At 39.9% G+C, this 20,602-nt stretch overlaps 1 protein-coding gene across 2 annotated transcripts in view; it reads right to left on the bottom strand.

Annotated features, from left to right (window-relative positions):
• The window catches only part of PAK5 (p21 (RAC1) activated kinase 5), a 308,227-nt gene that overhangs the window by 104,350 nt on the left and 183,275 nt on the right, over positions 1-20,602 (bottom strand). For both annotated transcript variants that reach the window (XM_019017569.3, XM_055372365.1), the window contains one exon: positions 2,326-2,540. In XM_019017569.3, the coding sequence (XP_018873114.2) occupies positions 2,326-2,529 (204 nt within the window). In that variant the 5' untranslated portion in view covers positions 2,530-2,540. The remainder of the gene's footprint in view (positions 1-2,325; positions 2,541-20,602) is intronic.

The following is a 20,602-nucleotide window of genomic DNA, read 5'->3' on the forward strand; positions in this document are numbered from 1 at the left end:
TGGGGGACTCAGTACACCCTCCGCAGCCACCGGCCCAGGTGCTAAGTTCCCCGTTGCCCGGGGCCAGCAGAGCTGGCTGGCTGCTCCGAGTGCGGGGCCCACCAAGCCCACGCCCACCCGGAACTCCAGCTGGCCCGCAAGTGCCACACGCAGCCCCGGTTCTCGCTCGTGCCTCTCCCTCCACACCTCCCTGCAAGCTGAGGGAGTGGGCTCCAGCCTTGGCCAGCCCAGAAAGGTGCTCCCACAGTGCAGTGGGGGGGCTGAAGGGCTCCTCAAATGCCACCAAAGTGGGAGCCCAGGCAGGGGAGGTGCCGAGAGCAAGCGAGGGCTCTGAGGACTGCCAGCATGCTGTCACCTCTCACTTTGGGTATACACCCAGTAATGGGATGGCTGGGTCAAATGGTATTTCTAGTTCTAGATCCCTGAGGAATCACCACACTGACTTCCACAATGGTTGAACTCGTTTACAGTCCCACCAACAATGTAAAAGTGTTCCTATTTCTCCACATCCTCTCCAGCACCTGTTGTTTCCTGACTTTTTAATGATCACCATTCTAACTGGTGTGAGAATGTTTAAGACTCTGCTTCCATCTAGAATGTTTCTTATCCAATGATAATGATAATGATACTCCAGGGTAAGAAAATAAGTCTTAGTTTCATGTGAGAATTTTTCTTTCACCATGGTGATAAATAGTAGAAGACTTTCAGGGCACACTGCTCAATGCATTTTCTGGGTTTTGTAAAAACTTGGGATATAAGAAAAATAATGAAACTAAACAAGCAGATTTTTTTCTAATCCCAACTTTTTAAAGATATGGTCCACCTTATTATATGATCATTAGTGAAGTGCTAGCCTTCTCTTAGGGACAAAATTATGTTCAATAGTAGGATATTGCCACATGCAAACTAGTAGAGTTGGTTAGTCAGTTTCTAATAAATATCAATTGATATCTGTTTAAAATGACAGCCTCCTTTTGTTCCCAAAGCTTTATCTTCTCAATTATCCATTTTTTGTGTGTGTATGTACTTAACATTTTAGTTGGTTTGAAAAGTTTTGAAAGTCTACCAGAAAATCAAACTCACAAAATGCAGAATTATAAGACTCTGCATTGATCTTTGGGCAGAACAGACTCATATGTTCAATACCAGAATAGAATGACCAGCACTGTGCATGAACAATGGAATCACAGTTCTAATTTAGTCAGGTCAGGTGATATTTCATAAGCATTTCCCATAATGTATCAGCTGTTCTCTTTCTTTGCATCCCTTTAAAAATGTATTCAGTTTTGTTCTGCATATTATTTAAATACAGTTTATGCAGTATTCATGTTAACACAGAATAACATATTCAAATAGCAGAGATGTCTACTAATATAATGAACAAGGAAAGAATCTGAACTTCAAGCTTTGTATAGATTATGAAACTCTGGAATGATCCACTGGATAATATGATTATAAGTTTCAATGATGTTTAACTCCCATAGAGAACTTTTGGGCAATTGCCTGCTAGTCTATAGAATTCTTATCATTCTGAAGAGCAGAAGAAAACTGCAATCCCTGGATTTTCTTTGTAGTAACTTGGCATAACTGAAATTTTTTTGGGTCTGCTTTCTGCTTACATGTAATTACTTTTATGAGCATTTATTGCCAAAAATTTCCTAGTTACATATTTAAGATAAATTATATCTGATTCTAGGACTCAAATTACTTGCTTTTATTTGAAATAGCTCTTTCTTAGGCTATAAAGACAAATTTGAAAGCTATAAAGACAAATAAATATGTGCATATATGTTTGTGTGTATATATACACAAATATTTATTTGATTATATAAACATATATATGTATATGCCTAAATATGCATATGTATATATATTTATAAATACCATTATTAAAATCTATTGGTAGTAAATTTTATATGAAAGAAAAGTTTAAATATTTTGAGAGCAAATGGAAAACAACAAAAGGTGGTCTAATGTTGGTCAGAGGCTACTGCTAATATTAACCAGAGTGGATGGATAATATGCTTCAGTATAAAGTCTAACAAAAACACCATTTAAAGTCGAAATAAAAATGTCCTATTTTGTGATCGCGTTTTATGTGTCTGATTATTTAAAAATCACATCTAAAGCCAAAGTTCCTTTTCATGGGCTGCAATTTATAAGAAATGGTGAAAATTATAATCATGAAAGAATAATTATGAATAATCTGTGAATGTTAAAAAAAATGTGGTTTAGGCATTTTATAGCTTGCTTATAAAGCTGATGCAGTGCATTAAATAAGAGCATGATTCTTAAACCCAGCCAAAGATGGAGCCCTCACCATACCTTCATAGGAGCCAGCTGGATGGGTGTGATGCATGAAGGGTCCACCATAGGCTTTGGCCTGTTGGCCGTATCTGCTAACAGGCTGTGCCACTGCTGGGGAAGGCCGGTAAACTTCTGCTCTTGTGGATCAAACCCAGTATGAACCCTGTGTTCAAAGTTGGATGGGCCAGATATTTCAATCTTTTTCTTTTTCTTCCCAAACATGATGCCAAAACCTGGGAAATATAAATAGAAAAGAGGCAGCCATTTATATCTTGCCAGCAGAAGACCAGGAGAAAGCTACTGTTAATTCACTCAGGGCAACATCTTTTCAGTTATTCCTCTAGATCCCAGCTGCAAAAGATAAAAGTTAAATTTTCAGGGTGTGTAAATTAGATAATTTTATTCAATTTTTTTTTGTTCCCTCCTTAAACTTGCCATGTGGATGATAGTTCCCTGCCCCATTGACTTTGATTTGGCCATGTGACCTGCTTTGACTATGGATGGAAGAGACAGTTGGCAAGTTCAGGGCAGAAGTTTTTGGAGGCATTGTATGTTTCCACTTTTTCCTTGGGCTCCTGTCACTTGTCACAAAGATCTCTCTCTCAGGGAGATGACACTTCCTCAGCCTAGGTCTTGGAAGGAGAGATGCATGAGGGCAGACACAAGCCCAATCTCCAGTCTGAAGCCAAGACCAGGCAAGCTCAACTGAGATATTATTGAGCCATGGCTGACTCGCAAATGAGAAATAAATGTATGTAATGAAGCCACTGAGATTTTGGCCTTGTTTGTTATATAGCATTATTAAAGCTGACCAGTACACAGGGAGAAACATTTCAAAGTTTGGTATGTACTTAAAATCCAAAACCTTTGTGGGGAATAAAATATATGCATACATGAAAAATGGGTTGATAATGATAGTCACCACATAAAGGATCAAACAAGTAAATATTTACAAAGCACTTGGAAAAACATCTGTCACAAAGTAATTACTTCAAGTATTAATTATACACCTCTGAGCAAATATACAAGAAAGTTGACTGATACTACCTGCAGAGAAGGGTACCAGGGGAAGAAGGCAGGGAGGAAGACTCACTTTTCACTGTATATTATATTTACAATTTTTTACAGTGTACTTTACCTGTTTGAAACAACATAGTTTACCTAGGTGAAACATAGCCAGTGACCAGAATACCTCTAGAAAATATGTAAAATAGGCAAAGTATGCTTTATGATGTTGAAAACACATAAGGTAACCTGGGTTTGCATCCCAGGTAGGTCACCTATTCACTGTGATCCCAGATAATTGCTTTTTCCTCTCTGCATCTACTGATCTGTGAATAGAACAATCATCATTTTGGGAATCCTTACAACACTTCATGGGCATTGTGAAATATGTTGTTTTGGCCTACATGTTGATTTGTTGAGGAAGACTTATCTCAGCCCTTGGACTGGAATAAGTGGGTCATATATTCCTACACTTCTTTTTTTTTTTTTTTTTTTTTTTTTTTTTTTGAGATAGAGTATCGCTCTGTTGCCCAGGCTGGAGCGCAGTGGGGCGATCTCGGCTCACTGCAAGCTCTGCCTCCCGGGTTCACGCCATTCTCCTGCCTCAGCCTCCTGAGTAGCTGGGACTACAGGTGCCCGCCACCATGCCCAAGCTAATTTTTCTGTATTTTTAGTAGAGATGGGGTTTCACCGTGTTAGCCAGGATGGTCTCCATCTCCTGACCTCGTGATCCACCCGCCTCGGCCTCCCAAAGTTCTGGGATTACAGGCATGAGCCACTGCGCCCAGCCTATATTCCTACACTTCTATGTATATATTCTTCACAGCATTTATCCACTTGCGATTAATTAATTACATATAATGGTGTGCTCAGTGTCTGTTTTAACTACTAGAATGTAAGATCCATGAGGGAAAGGATGCTTCCTGCTTTTTCATTACTGTTTGCCTGGCCTATAGTAGGGCTCACAAAATATTTGTTGATGGACTAAAATCACCCTGAACAGCACATTTATTCAGTAAATAGCACATGCGGTTGGAGCTCCATGTTCTCTCACTCTCCCTTCTTTACTTCCCTTCATCCTCTGTTAAAACTGTTACTTCTTTTAAACACTTGTCCCTCTGTGGTAAGCAGGGTCTTCCCATGCCTTCCAGTTTTCTCAAGTTCCTTTTCCATCCTCTACCTACATAAATATTCTCTCAGCAATGCTCAAACCATTCACAGCCTTCACTCCCTGGACTCCATCAAAACCCATCGCGTTCATTCTGGTTGTTACTTCAGACTAATTTGGAAGGGCTGTAATGAAAACGGATGAAAGAGTATAAGGACTTCAACTACCTTGATATATTATCTTTCCTGGAAAATATAGTTATAATTTAAAACAATTCTATAAGTACTTTACTACAAGTAGGTCAATAAATACAAGTCAGCTGACCTTAAACGCTTGGGCACACCCAAACCAAAGTGTCAAGAAGTAAAGGAACCCTGCTGTCATAGACTGCTGCAGAGATGGCCCACAATGTTTCATTCTTCCTGGTATCCATGCCTTCAAGGAGGACTCTCCCACACTGACTCTGGACTTGGATATATAATTTGCTATGGCCAGTGAGACAAGAGAAAATATGACACCAATACACACTGTGCCTGCACACTGTGGCTTGCCTGCCCTCTTGCTGTCCTTAGAAGCAGCAGTCAGCATGAAAACAAAGCCAGCCTATCCTGCTGGAAGATGAGGGGCCGTGTATCCCAGTTACCTGTCTCCCCAGCCAGCAACTAGTCGACCCTGAGAAGCAGAGCTGCCCAGCTGACCAGCAGCTATCCACGTGAGTGAGCCTAGTCAAAACCAGCAGAAGAACTACACAGTTGAACTGAACTTAAAATTATCACTTACAGAATCGGGACACAAATAAATGTTTTTTTGCTTTAAACCATTATGTTTTGGAGTAGACTGCTACACAGAAAGAGCTAACATAACAAAAACCCTGATTATCATCCTCTACCTTGCATCTTCAGATGCTTGCCATTTTTAGGTTTCTATTTTAGCTGCTTCAAAGTTTCAAGTAACAACATCCAATCTGGGTAACTATATTAGCTGTTACACAATTGAGTGCTAACTCAAAGGAGTTTTGATTGTGATATTACTATCTGGTTGAAGGCCTGGAATGTTTTCAGTGGCAGGAAATTACACCAATAATTAGCTCTACACACCATCTCTCTGAATTATTTAGTGAGCATAAAATACATTTGAAAATATAATTTGGCCATTTGTTGGCTGAGTCCGCTTGACAGTTCAAGAAATTTTAGCTATGACCATTTTTTTTAAAATGCAAGATGGAAATTATTTCAGAAACATCATTTGAGAAGAGCTATTTGGCCTGTATTCATACCTGAACAAGCACTGAAAATGCTAGGCCAAATATTTTTAGAGGCAGAATAGAAATGTCTTATTATTCCCTTTCTCATTGTGAATTTCCCAGTGGTTGCTATGCCACTCAATGAGAGCATTGAAAAGAAGATATCAATGAACTAATACTGTTTCTGTTTTTAAATAAGAGAGTTGCGGAGAGGAAATCCACAGCTGAATTAATCTACCTACACTGCATCGTGTGATACAGCACAACTATGATTTTAATGGTCAAACATGCAGTTCTACCTCTCCAGTAAGTTTGAGTTAAAGAGTTACAAAGGAACAACTTAAAAGGAAAACACAAAACAGCTCTAAATCCTGAAGCAATATTCCTGGGAAGTTCACAGGTGCAGAGACAAAATCTCCAAGATGTATTGTGACATTCTATCAGCAGTGGCTACTACTCTGTTAGCAAGGAGGAGGCCCACACTCAGCTGAAAGACAGAGACAGGGTCCTAGTGCCTTTTAGCACCATGGGACAGAGGGACGCCTAGTAGGGAAGTGAAGATCTTCTTGGCATATTATTTCTTCTCTCTGATGTGCTCATGCTCAGTCTCTACCTACTAGGGCACTAAAAGTTCAATGTGTCTCATCCCACATTCATGGTAGACCTCTGTCAGGGGTCCCAAAGACCACCCTCAGGCTTGATGATTCATGAGGAGAACTCATAGGACTCTGCATACAGTCATACTCATGGCTGTGATTTATTACCATGAAAGGATACAAAACAAAATTAGCAGTGGGAAAAGGTGCATGGGGCCAAGTCCAGAGAATACAGGTGCAGGCTTTCAGAGGTCTTCTCCTAGTGAACTCACACGGGTTGTGGTTAATTCCCCCAGGACTGATTGTAACAACACACATAAAAAGCCATCTACTGGGGAAGCCCATCAGAGATGAAGGGCCTGAGGATTTTATTTTGTACTGGTCACATAGGCACCCCTTGCTTAGTCCATATTTAAATTCCAGGAGGAAAACAGGGGTTGAACATAAACCTCTTTTTTTTTTTTTTTGCATAAACAGTTTAGGCACAGCAAGCCATTCTTTATCAGGGAGTGGTGAGGAACTTGCTAAAATCCAAGTTCCCAGATGCCAGCCAAGGGCCAACCTTGCAAATAGGCTTTTTTTTCTAGGATATGCATCCTGAAGCCTGCTAGACTAACTCTTTTCTGCAGAGGAGGTGTTATTATCATCGTCCTTTCATAGAAGAGGAAACAGATGCTCAGAGTCCAGGTTAGAAACTTGCAAAACTGGAGATTTAGAATCTCAAAACACAAGCTTTTAATCACTTGTGAGAGCAATGTATGGCTGCCCTGTATTTACCTTCTCTGCCAGTTACACCATCCTACCTTTCTTAGGGAACCCAGTTGGTGTGGATGGTGAGGTTTCTTGGGTCCTGTCATGTCTCTCCATAAAGGCCCTCTCTGAGAAATTACAAACTGTGTCACTGAGCAGGTGAAGCTGAGCAGCCTCTCCTACAGAAGAAAAGATCCCTGCTGCTCAGCACCCATGTAAACCAAGGGCACAGCATACCTCCTTCCACTCCTCAGTGTCCAGCAGACCTAATTCATGACAGCTGCGTAGGTATCTTTCAGTACAGAAAGTTACATAGGTTTAGAAGTAGGCAATTCAAGAATTAATTTGAAATATTTCTTCATTTCTTTGTTTCATTATTAAACACTTTATTATTTGTTTCAGTATGTGAACATTCACCTGGCAGTTTGATTCAGCATTAACCAAGTTGGCTCCTTAGCTAAATAAGTTTGGGAAAAAATGAATTTCATAAGGCCCCTTTGTGGGACATTTCAAGGTCTTTATTATGCTAATATTAGTTTAGTTCCTAGAGAAGGATAGTAAACAGATCCCAGAATCCTTGTTTCTGAAAGTTTACTGCAAAACTCACAGCAAACACTGCTTTGATGGATGGTTTCAGTCACCCTATGTTCTTCTATGAAAGATAAGTCTTAGAAGTCATAGAAGAGACTGAAGGAAATCCAGATCCCCAGACTCTAATACCCCATTTCTGCTCTGACATCTTCATGGTTATCTCAGCCCTCAACCTGTTCTCAGGGACAGCCCAGCTTTGTCCCTAACTTAGTGGGTTGCCCTGCCTTAAGCGTATGCCTAGTCTAAAAGCTCCAACATGCAGGCATCTCCCAATTCAGGTCTCTACGAACAGGCATAGGGAGCAGGGAGTCAAAGAAGAAACAACAGGCAAATGCAGCAGCACCTGGTAGTATTCGAGTCATGCAGGTTGGGGTGATGGCGCAGCACCTCATTAGGGACAAGAAGATGCTACTTAAATAATATTCATCTAGGATGAACTGTGCGTCAGACACTGCTCTATATGTACCAATTCACATATTCTGTTCACAGTAATTCATATTGTAAGGACTATTATTATTTCTGCTACACAGATAAGGAAACTGAGGCCTACAGGAGTTAAAAAAAAATGTGCCCAAGTTCATTCAAGTAGGAAGAAACTGAAATGGAATTCAAAACCCGGCAGTCCACATTTTGAGGACAAACTGGTCCATGCTCTGCTGACTTGAATACTAGTCCAGCCCCCATGGTGCCGCATGCTGTGTAGCCCTGGCAGCCTCTCTCAGATGGAGAGTCCTCCATTCTACATGGAGTTAACTCCAGATATGCATAGCTCCTGTAATTGTTTGGATAACTCCATGAGAAGGTATTAGAATAAAGCCCTACAAGGGACTGGATGATCTGAATGTTGCTTCCATGATAGACAAGGGAGTGGTTAATACTGCTCATAATATCTGCTTGCAAGGGGGACTTTGCTGGTTCTTCTGAATTGATACACTACAACTCTCTCCCCAGACCCAGATTCAGTCTCTTCTCTTCTCTGTGCCTTTAAGTTGATTTATATGACTGTGTCACTAGAACTTCCTTGTCTTTGGTTTCTAGGGGGATTTGACCAATTACAGGCAATTTGTAGGTGGAGAAAGAGGTTGGGTATTTATTACCCTGGTTTTCTTTGCAAAATTCCCTTATTTTCTTGCTAAACTTATTTCTCTGGTTTTCTTGCCAAAATTCCCCAATATTTACAAGCTTCTGTGGACATTCCCTTTTCCCTCCAGTTTTCCCTCCAGTTTTTAGTCCCTGTGGGGCTAGATGTGACATCTTCCTACAGTTTTTAGTTTGTGGGTATTCCTACATTTTTTATTGGTTCTCAGAACCTTGCTTATATGTGCCAGGTAAACCCTTCTGGAGTGCACCTTCTGCTTCCCGCCAGGACTCTGACTGGCACGTAGCATACTTGTGGGGCTTATGGTCCCCACTTCCCAGGATTCACCAGCAATGCCTAGGGACTAGGGAATATCCACAAGAAGCCACCACCCATTAAAAGGGGCCAAAGTCTCCATTAGCCATACGGAGACCCCCGCTTCTTGCATGTATTACTTTATAACTATTTTAAAAATATTTTTGTTGCCTTATTTTTCTCTTGGGCATAAAGCTTGAGGTGTTCAAAAAAGCAAGATGGGCATTCTGTGAAATTACTTTCTTTAAAAAATTATCTAAAGGGTAACGGCAAAAGAATTTTATCAAACAATCTTATTGCCTCCTCAGGCAGCCCAGTTTCTCATTAATTTAGGGTTCTGGTTGAAAGCAGGGACCCAGACTTCCTGGATCTGAATCTGAGTCCTGCTACATTGATCAGTTCCGCATTCTTGGGCAACCGGCTTTGCCTCCTTTTGCCTCAGTATCCTATGATAAATGGGAATAATAATATTCTCCCCCTCAGTGGGTTGTTGTGAACATTCAGTGAACTAAGACATGAAAAGTGGCTTAGATCTGTGTCTGGCTCCTAGCAAGTGCAATCCAAATTAGGATTTTAGGGAACGGAGTAGGAACTCTACTATAAGCCAGGTCCAATCAGTGGCTGAAGTGCCATCTCTCATCACATCAGGTGGACACGCAGAGGTAGAGGAGCAGCTACTTGACCCCTATTACAAATTGAGAAGGTTCCAGCATTCTTCAACCTTTTCAAAACAATGACTCATGGTTCAGTCCTGTGTCCCATCCATGGCAACATTTTAAGGTTAATGACATGGATGGTGGTGATGGTCATACAAAAGTGTGAATGTATTTAATGCTACTGAACAGTACAATAAAAATTGGTTAAAATGGTAAATTTTTTGTTGTGTATATTTCATAATAATAATAGTAATAAAAGATAATGACATGGATATGCCCCAGGAGCTTTGACTGCATGGGAGGAAGTAGTTGGCAGGCAGAAGCCATACTGAAGACGGGGTGGGGCACACACAGGATGGGGTGGGGCAGGCAGAGCAGGAGTTCACTTATTAGAAAATCCTTTTGTCCATATCCCCCCTCAAAATCTCAAATTGTAATATAACATTTGGGATTAAGAAAGAAATATGTCAAACTGTGTTGGTCTAATAAAGTGAAGAGTTAATATAATTACTGAACTATTAAGGTTTCCAGTCATTCAGCCAGCTAGAGACATAGTAGAAAGAATAAGACCACAGAATTTTAAAATGGTGACTTTAACGTACCTCTTAAGAGTGAGTCTTTTCTTATTGACTCCCTCACGAAGAGAGATTTTTCTTTTCTTAGCCTCAGATCTATTTTTCAGAACTTGGTAAATGTAATAATGGAAATTTAAGTACTTTAGAAATACCTACCTGTGTTCATATAATTTAGGTTTAATGACTGGTCCTTCACTTATGGGAGAAAGGTGACTGTTTCAGAAATCACATTACAGAGGGGATGGCACCAACCACACCATCCCCTTTCTGAGATGTCGTTGCTCAGATATACATTTATTATAGCCTCAGAATCAAGAACAAAAGATTCTCCAGTCTTTTAGCTATGCTGATTTTAGGGAAAATGCAACATAGATTACATATTTGGGATCCATAGGAAAATATAAAAATCTTGGGATGGGTTCATCATATAATCTAAAAATAAAGTTGTTTTCTAAAAAAAAATCATTATGTGTCAAAGTTGTTATAAATGACATAGTTTCCTTTCCTTGGATTCATCTACTACAGTGTCTCCTAATAGGACCCATTGGACAGTCACTATGTTCCACTGGGTGCTTCCCACTCCAGGAGAAACTGTATCAAAGCCTGTTGGGTGAATACAATGATTATCCTTGTACCTGGTCCCCATTTCTATTGCATAGATGCTCATTATCCCGTTGCTTTGTGACCTGGGCCTGTTTTTTTGACCTAGGTCATAATTCAAACACACTTGCCTCCTCAACAGGTGTAGAAACAGCTGTAGCCCCTTTTCTTCTTTTGTGGATCTGATTCTGGCTTCTAATTTCTACCACTGGGATGTAAACCCCGACTTCATACCTGAATCTTTGTTTCTTATTTGTCCTTCTCTACTTCTGCGAATGTCTTAGACCCTTCCCTCTGATCATGATGTTTGGATCTTACCTGTCTGCTGGTTTCTTCTTATCTAAGCTTTCTGATTCTGCCCTGATTCTGAAATCTGTGCCCACAGTTGGATTTAGCATATACATCCATCTGAACTGCACACTTTCTAGAACCTCAACATCATCAGACCTTTCTGCTCTAACTCAACCCCTCATCCTCGCTTCAGCTCCTCACCCTGGCTTCAACTCATCCCTCTCAACTTTCTGCAATATCCAATATCCAGTATTGACAAAAGGCACACTTTAAGGAAAACATATTTAAATTTAATCATTTCCACATTGGCAGAATGACAACATAATATTGAGATAATAGCAAAGAGAAAGAAAATCATGGGTTTTAGAGTAACATCAATGTAGTAAGTACTCGGAAAAACTGCATGGAAAGTGTGTTAAATATAACAATCAAAAGCCACTACTTCACCATGGTTTCATTCTTTACTATAAGTTTACTTCTCCTTTATGCCAATGAGCCCAAATATGGAGACAGAGCCCAAACCTCTCTCTTAATCTCTGTGTCTATGCTTCCAAAGCTCCTCTTGGATTATTCTCATTTTTGACACTCAGCATCTCCAAAACTTAACTCATGATCTCCTACTTGCTCTACCTGTTTCTTTCCTACATATCTCAATCCTTATGTAGATAGCACCCCATTGCATTAAATTGTGGAAGCCAATTCTGAGAGTTCACTTTGCCTTTCTCTTCTGCATCATCCTGCACATTCAATCATCGTCAATTCCTATCCATTCTGCTCCCCAGATGTCCACTACATCTATACCTCTCTCTGAATTCCTACTGTATTAGTTTCCTAAAGTTGCTGTAACAAATTTCCACAAACTTAGCAGCTTAGATAATGCAATGTATTTTCTTACAGTTCTGGAGGTCGGAAGTATAACATGGGTCTCACCCGGTAAAAATCAAGGCATTGGCAGGGGTATGTCCCTTTCTGGAGTCTCTAGAGGAGAATACATTTCCTTGTCTCTTCCAGCTTCTAGAAGGCACTTGTATTCCTTGGCTGATACTGCATCTCTCTCTGACTGTTATTCCATCTTTCCCACTTTCTTTTTATTTTTCTTTTCTTCTCTTTTTTTTTTTTTTTGGACAGGGTCACGTGCTGCCCCCCAGGCTGGAGTGCTATAGTGTGATCTTGGTGATCTTCATGATCTTGGCTCACTGCAACCTCTGCCTCCTGGGTTCAAGTGATTCTCTGGCCTCAGCCACCTGAGTGGCTGGGATTATAGGCATGCACCACGATGCCCAGCTAATTTTTATATTTTTAGTAGAGATGGGGTTTTCCATGTTGGCCAGGCTGTTCTCAAACTCCTGACCTCAGGTGATTTGCCTGCCTCAGCCTCCCAAAGTGCTGGGATTATAGGCGTGAGCCACCGTGCCTGGCCCATCTTTCCCATTTTCCTCTGACTCTCTTATTTTGTCTTTCTCTTCTACTTTTAAGGATGCTTGTATTATATTGGACCAGCCTGGATAATCTCCCTATTTTAAAGTTATCTTATTAGCAACCTTAATTCCCCTTACAGATTTCAGGGATGAGGATGATGACGTCTTGCTGGAGATGTCTACCACACCCATTGTCACTGCTCTTTCCATGTCAGCATCATTTCTCTCTCAGGCTACTATAAAATTATCTAGCTCAGTTTCCCTTCAACTAAACTTGCCCCTGCCAAGCAGTTTTCCACCCTGTAGGCAGACAAATCTTTTGAAAATATAAGTCTGTATCATTCTCTCTCTCTCTTAGACCTTTTCTATGACTTCTCACTGACCTTAAAAACAAAACCAAACTCCTTATCAGAGCTTACAAGGCTCCTGGGGACCACCCCTTGGTACCTCTCTAACTGTATACATTCCTTCTCCCTTTCATTAAGCCTTACCATCCTTAGTCACTCCCATTACCTTAAAGCCCCTCATCCCCTCTAACTTCTCCCTCCCCTGCCTGTCTCCACCCTCTCATCTTGGCCCTCACCCAAAGTCTCTTTTCTGGTCTCAGATCAAATGGAACTTCCTTAGGGAGGCCACTTTAGACCCCAGAATACTTTTTTTCTTACGTGCTCCCACAGTTCCTTGTCTATTGGGCTACAGAAATTACTTCAAATTACAGACATGCAAGAACACATTCTGTCTACCCTGTCCACGCCACCATCATTTCTCTCTTGGGCTATTACAAAGTTATCTAGCTCAGTTTCCCTTCCACTAGACTTACTCATCCAAGCAGTTCTCCACCCTGTAGGCAGACCAATGTTTCTAAAATGTATGTCTGTATTATGCTCTCTCTCCTAAACTTTTTCTATGACTCCTCATTGTCATTACACACAAATCCAAACCCCTTATCCCAGCTCACAGTTGTGGATGGTTCTAACAAAAAGAAGCATACAAAACGAAAGCTAAAAGGGAACTACTTTGTTCCTATCACAAAGTTTCAAATCCAGACCATTTTCTATTTGTTTGTGTTATCCCTGCACACATCCTGATTTTTTATACATAAATATAAGACCACTCTAAGTACATTGTGTGGGACTTGCTTTTTTTTTTTGAGTCATTTAGCCTATTTGGGGTGTTATGTTAAAAAAAATAAAAAAGCAAACCTTGGCTATCTTTCCATATCAGCACACGTATCACTTGCTTTTAAAGTCTCCATAGCACTTTATAAAATGGAATGTACTATAATTCATCTATTGATTCTTTTATTGATTAACATTTACATTCTGGGGCTCTTAAAAACATCATTCCTGTGAGAACTCTGCTAGATGTATCTATCATTCTGCATAAATACGAGCACGTCTGTGGCATAGATTGTCAGATGTGGAAATAATGGAGGGAAGACATATGTATTAGTTTGCTAGGGCTGCCAAAACAAAGTAACACAGATTGGGTGGCTTAAGCAAGATAAATTTTGTTCTCACTTCTGGAGGCTGGAAGTCCAAGATCAAGGTGTCAGGAGGGTTGGTTTCTTCCGAGACTTCTCTCCCTGGCTTGTAGATGACGTCTTCCCCCTATATATGACTGTGTCCAAGTTTCCTTTTCTTATAAGGACAAGGTTCATATTAGATCAGGGGCCAAACTAATGACCTCATTTTAATTTAATCATCTCTTTAAAGTCCCTACCTCCCAAATTCAGTCACATTTGGAGGCATTGGAGGTTAGGATTTCAATATATGAACTTGGGAGGTGGATAGAATTCATCCCATAAGAGCAAGCACGTTTAAAACTTTTTTAAATGATAGCAAGCTGGCTTTCAGAAAGCCTAGATACTTTCCTTTCCTATCAACATCGTTGGAAATCAAAGCTGGTCTTCCTTAGCAAGCCATAAGCCCCTTAATTTCATCTTGATCTTATCTGTGCCTGGCACATAGTAGATGAGCAATAATATTTGTTGAATGAATAGCCACTGAGACAAAATATTTCCCTTGATAGAGACAATTCATGGTTCAAGCAGAGTGGCTTCTAACAAGCAGACAGCACACAGGGTGAGATCAGCAGCATGTGACAGGAATGCATCCCAAATGCTTCTAAGGAACCCAGATAAACACAAAGCTTTTCAGGGGAAGAGTGGAAGAGAGAGGACCCAGTCCTCTTTGATTTTTTCCTTGTATGTTTTTATCACTCCTACAAAAATATTAATTAACTACTTGCTGTATACCAAGTATTATAGGCAAGGCAGTGGTGTTTGAGACCTTATAGAGTAGAAGGGAGAAGAAAAACCAAGCACAGTGAAGTCTAGAGTCAGTCTTCTGGGTTCAAACCTTTGTTCTACTTACTGGGGCAAATTACTTAATCTCTTTATGCCTCAGCTTTTCAATAAAGTGCAGCTAATTAATATCTATGTCAAATGTTGTGAACATTTAATGAGCTAATACTTGTTAAGCACATAAAATACTGCCTGGCATGGAATGAGCATTCCATAATTGTTAGCTATTATTATTATTGTAAAGGAAAGAAAGAAAATGTTAGATAAAGAGTCCACAAATCTCTCCATACTATCTTCACAACTTTCTGTGAATTTGTAATAATGTTTTTAAAAGTACACACATAAATGTACACTTTACTTGAATTGTACCCCCCATTTGTACATCTTACATAGTTAGGGTACCATATCAAGACCAGGACTTTGGCTTTGGTACAATGTATGTATATATCTCTATGCCATTTTATCACATGTAGTGATTCCTGTAACCACCAGCACAGTCAGTGTATAGAACTGTTCTATCCCCACAAAGATGTGCTATACTTTTAAAGTTACATGTTCCCTCACTACACCCACAATTGCTAAGCCCTGGCAACCTGTAATCTGTTTTCTATCTCCACAAATATATAATATTGAGACTGTTATATAAATGAAATCATAGATTATATGACCATCTGGGATGGTCCTGTTTCCCTCTCAGCACGAGGCCCTAGCACTCCATCCACGTTGTTCCATGTATCAATAGTTCATTCTTTTTTGTTGGTGAGTAGTATTTCATGGTATGCGTGTACCATACTTTGTTTAACCACTCACTCATTGAGGGATAGTTTGGTTGTTTCTAGTTTTTGGCTATTACACATAAAGCTGGTATGAATAATACTGTACAGGTTATTTTTTTGATCACTTGTATTACTAATATTTTTATATTGGTTATATATTAAAGTGGTAAACATTTTAGATAAAATGAAACAGATTAATTAAAATTAGTTTTACCTCTTTTGTGTTTCAAAATATGACTACTGGAGTATTTAAAATTAAAGATGTACCTTACATTATATTTCTACTGGACAGCGTTATGAAAGTGTAACTTGTAGGAGAGCAGCTGCATGCCTACTCGTGATACAGATATTGGGTTGGGAATGCTTTGAGTTCAGCCTTTATGGATAAAAAGGGGCAGGTCTTGTGAACTTGAAACAGAGCATTCCAGGTGAAAGGAACCAAGGATAAAGGCCTCAAGAGAGAAAATGATTTGCCTTGTTCAAGAAACAAAAGCAGCTCCCGTGGCTGAAGCAATACTTATTTAAGAGGAGAATGAAGTGGTCCACCATCTGTAAACATCGTCTAGATAGTCCCAGATTCTCCAGGTTTTTTTATATTTTACATCAATGACACTAATATCCAAATACACCCATCTACTTTCTGAAGGTAATGACTAGGAAAGCTAGATAAAGTATTTTCACAGTAAGTCTTTTAGCGAAGTAGGGTTTCCCCAAATAGATACTGGCCCATATTTTAATCCTGGAAATAACACTGTTATTTGTTTGTTTAAAACTTACTGGGAATTATGAGTAGATTAGTCAATCAGTTAGCTTTGGCTGCATATCACACCATTCCAACATTTAGTGACTGAAAATGACAACCATTTATTTGGCCCCAAATACTGTGGGCTGATAATTTGTGCTGGGTCCAGTTGAGTGGTTCTTATGGTCTTGCCTGTGTTTATTCATATGTTCTGTGGTCAGCTATGGGTTGTCTGGAAACTGACTGGTCTAGGATGGCCACATGGACTCTCATCTTTCAGCAGGGTAGCATGGGCTTGTTCTTGTGGTGGTATCAGGGTTCTGAGAGAGCACAGATGAAATACCTCCTAAGACCTAGGCTAGGAAAAGGCACATAAGATTGGTTCCACTAGCTTCTATAAACAATGCAAGCTATAAGACCAACCCAGATTCAATGGGTGGGGAAATTAGTCTGCTTTTCAAAGGGAGGAGCTTCAATGTCACATTGCCAATGATTGGCTACTGTGAGACATAGAGAATTAGGATTATGTTTGCAAACGACCACAATAAGTAACAGCGGCATGCTTCTAAGTGGTTAAAAACTGGCTATGGAAAGAGGGTAAACAAACCCTGATTGTAATGTCTGTCAACTTTTATGGTGCAAATACTTTCACATAGCTAATTTCAAGCTACCAATGTGACATTGCAGAACTTTTTTTAATTGAAAAAAATATTTTTAAAGATGAGTACAATTGGCTCTCACAAGCTCATGTGAGCCAGCTCCAGCATACACTAAGAATAAACCCTAATTCTGGTAGTTGGCAGAGGAATGCTGTAATTTCTGGAACTCACCACTCAAGATATCACACTGAGATCTTCTGCCCTCTCTTAAAAAGGCAATTGCAAGGAGGTACATGTCCCACCAACAGGTAAAAAGCCCCCCATATAATTGGGTATAAAGACTTTAGAAGTCTTTGCAACAGTAACTATGAGACACGTGGTAGGTGTTGTTCTCATCTAATTATCAAACTTCTCAGGTGATTGAAAATTGTATTGTGGGTGTGTGTGCATGTGTACACACAGCTGGCAATCAAAATGAGATCTTCCATAAATCATAATTGGAAACACTGTCAAGTTTAACAACATCAGAGCCTGCTTTCTTTCCTTCAATCTTCAAGAAGATAAAAACTGATGCATAGGAATTTCACATCAAGCCAGAGAACCTTATGTAACCTTAATTTTGCTTTATTTAGATTGGTCAGATGGGTCACACAAACACTTGCATAATTCTGCTCTTTTCCATCTGAGGGTCATATGCTAGCACCACCTCCTGGTGCGACTATGGGCTTCATATGGGCAACTGCAATGGTGTTTGACTTATTTCCAAAAATGAGTTACTGCTACCACTTGTTTGAAAACCTCAGAGCTGTACGTTTTCTTAAAGTTATGGTAGAAATAAGTTGTCAAGCTGCCCACTTTTAATGTCATTGATTATATGAATTTTAAACAATAGAGTATTGGGTATAAGAAACTTTCCTGTTGAAGAAGACTGGGCCAAATAAGAAGGGAATTTGCTGTTATGAGTAAAGAATGGAATCTTCTGAGTAGTTAAATACTACAAAGTTGTAGTATAATTTTAGATAAAATCATAGGGTTTTAGATAAAAATCATAGGGTTTTGTTTGTTTCTTTCTTTTAAACCACTAGAATCTGTCATTGGGTATTGCCTTGTCCCCAAACAATCCAACATTCTGAGCAAAAAGAAATGGTAGTCCTGTTGACATGTCAGCTTCAAACTGAACTTTCCATGCATAGAAACCCCTGCTATGGTGTATAAGTCTCACCTTCTGACTCTTCTCTTCATATTTGCTTCTCTATAACAGCAAGTATGCCAAAGGGAAAGGGCAAGAATGGGCTTGGTTTGTGCAGCCTAAGTCAGATGAACTGAGAGTCACAATAAGAGAAGCAAAAACAATAATAACTAGCCTCTGACTGTCACTCCCTTCCAAATCTGAAGTTGCCCACTTCTATTGTAAAATCTTTTCAGATTCTCACTTACAGCCTGCCACCTGAGGCTCTCAAACCCCAGAAGAACCTGAGGATAATCCTGGCATGAGGGGGATAGAGGCAACCAGGGCACTAAAGGCTTTCAGAATTATACGGCAAAACAGAGGCACTGCACGTGGATTACGCAGTAAACTGGCTGTGTGCAAGTGACAAGTGATTTGCATTCCAAGCAAAAATCTGTGGTAGATTAAGATTATTTTAATTTTCTCTCCATTCTCTCTTCCCTTAGTCCTCTCTCCATCTTTTCTTTGACAAGTATTTTTTGTGCACCTGCTGAAGCAGGGCACTGTCCATGGTACTGAAGACGCAATAGGGAGGCAGACAAAGATCCTTACCACCCTTATGGGGCTCTCATGATAGGAGAGAAAACAATAAACAAGTAAATAGGAAAATTACGTAGTATATTAGAAGATGATAAGGCCCGTGAGAAAAAAATAAAAGCAGAAAAGGGAATGGCGAATGCTGTGGCAGGGGAAAAGAATTTTTATATTGTGTGGATAGGGATGAGAGGATGTCCTTAAATTAAGAAGGTGATATTTGAGCAAATATTTGAAGTTAGAAAGGATACCGTTCATTAGAGTATCTGGCTAAAGAGTTCTAGTAAGAGTCAACAGCAAGTGCAAGGCCTGGAGATGTGGATATTCCTGGTGGGTTCAAGGAATAGCAAGGAGGCTTGTGAACCTGAAGAAGGGTAAGCAAAGGGCCAAACAGAGGGACATGAGACAGAGATGGAACAGGAAGTCAGGCCGCACAGGGCAGTAGTTCTTCAAGTGTGGTCGCAGACCAGCAGCATCAGCATCACTGGGGAGCTTGTTTAAAAATGCAAATTTTGGAGTTCCACCACAAACCTACTGACTCAGTAGCTCTGAGGGGTGGTGCAGGGAGACTCAGCCATCCATTTTGACAAAGCTCTCCAGATGATTCTGATGTGCACTCAAGTCTGAGCAGCTGTGATTGAGGGCATCAGCTGCCACTGCAGGGCTTTGGTTTTTTTTCTCTGAGTGGAATGAAAATTGATTTGATTGTTTAATTACTTAATCTAAAACAATGATTTCAATTTTGATGTAATTAAGTGATTGTATGGTTTCCAGGTATATTCATTTTCCTAGACCATGTTGGGGCTCAGAAACTAATACCCCAAAATATGGCATTTTGACATGCTGAACTGAAGAAGCCTCAAGGATCCTCTGGCCTCCCTCCACCACCCAAAGTCTCTCCCAAAGAAGCTGAAGTTCCTTTATCTGCCTAAGATCCAGACCCACCAAGGTGAACAATTGTTTTTTTCTTCCTTTCCCTGTTATCTCATTACCTGTTGCAGAAAAGAAGACCAAGATGTGACCACACCTGAGAAGACCTTTTTTATGGGCATAATGAATTGTCTCCAATGACTATGTAAATTCTAGAGAAGGCTATTTACAAGTTAATATTTATTCCCCTTTCTATCATTTATTGCCCCTCAATAGAATTCTTCTTCTCCCACCTCTCATAACTGGTCTTACCGGGATACAAGCTCCCATTCTTTCTTTAACCTCAAGATAAAATATAAGTTTCTGTAACCTATTGGAAGAGGGGTCTTCATTCTAAAGGCATTTATTTAATGCCCCTACTAAAGGCATTAAATAAATTTGTATTTCTTTTCTCCTATTAATCAATCTTCCTCACGTCAGTGATTTTTCAGTGAATCTTTAGGGGCCAAAAGCCTATGGCTCCTACAACCACAAAAGGTAGCACAGTGAAATGATCATTGAGGATATGTCTCCTTAGCATGGTCTCCTGGGGGTTTTCTTCAGCCCCTCTGGGCTCTTCTCTGGACAATAGCTGGTCCTGGAAGACAGAAGGCCCTTCACATAACTATATACTACAATAGAAGCTTGGGGTTTATCTGTTGAGGTCTTTTACTATGATTCTTGAATAATTTTGGCACTGGAATTTTAATATATCTAATTTATAATTTAGCATAATTTGGTGCCTATGTGATAGGAAAATCAGCAAAATATTGTCAGTGCTATACACCATGCATTGGGAGTTAATAACAATTGCATTTCCAACTGTGATCACTTCTTGGTCATCTTTTCTAAGATAACATGATGATGTTCACCATGTTCAATATGATTATGGGAATGCTGGTTTAGGATGATGGTGCTAACAAGAAGACTACCTAAAATGTCACCAGCAACAAAAGCTTCACAATGTTTATGGATT

The sequence above is a fragment of the Gorilla gorilla genome, chromosome 21, assembly GCF_029281585.2.
Source record: "Gorilla gorilla gorilla isolate KB3781 chromosome 21, NHGRI_mGorGor1-v2.1_pri, whole genome shotgun sequence".
NCBI classification, from domain to species: Eukaryota; Metazoa; Chordata; class Mammalia; order Primates; family Hominidae; genus Gorilla; species Gorilla gorilla.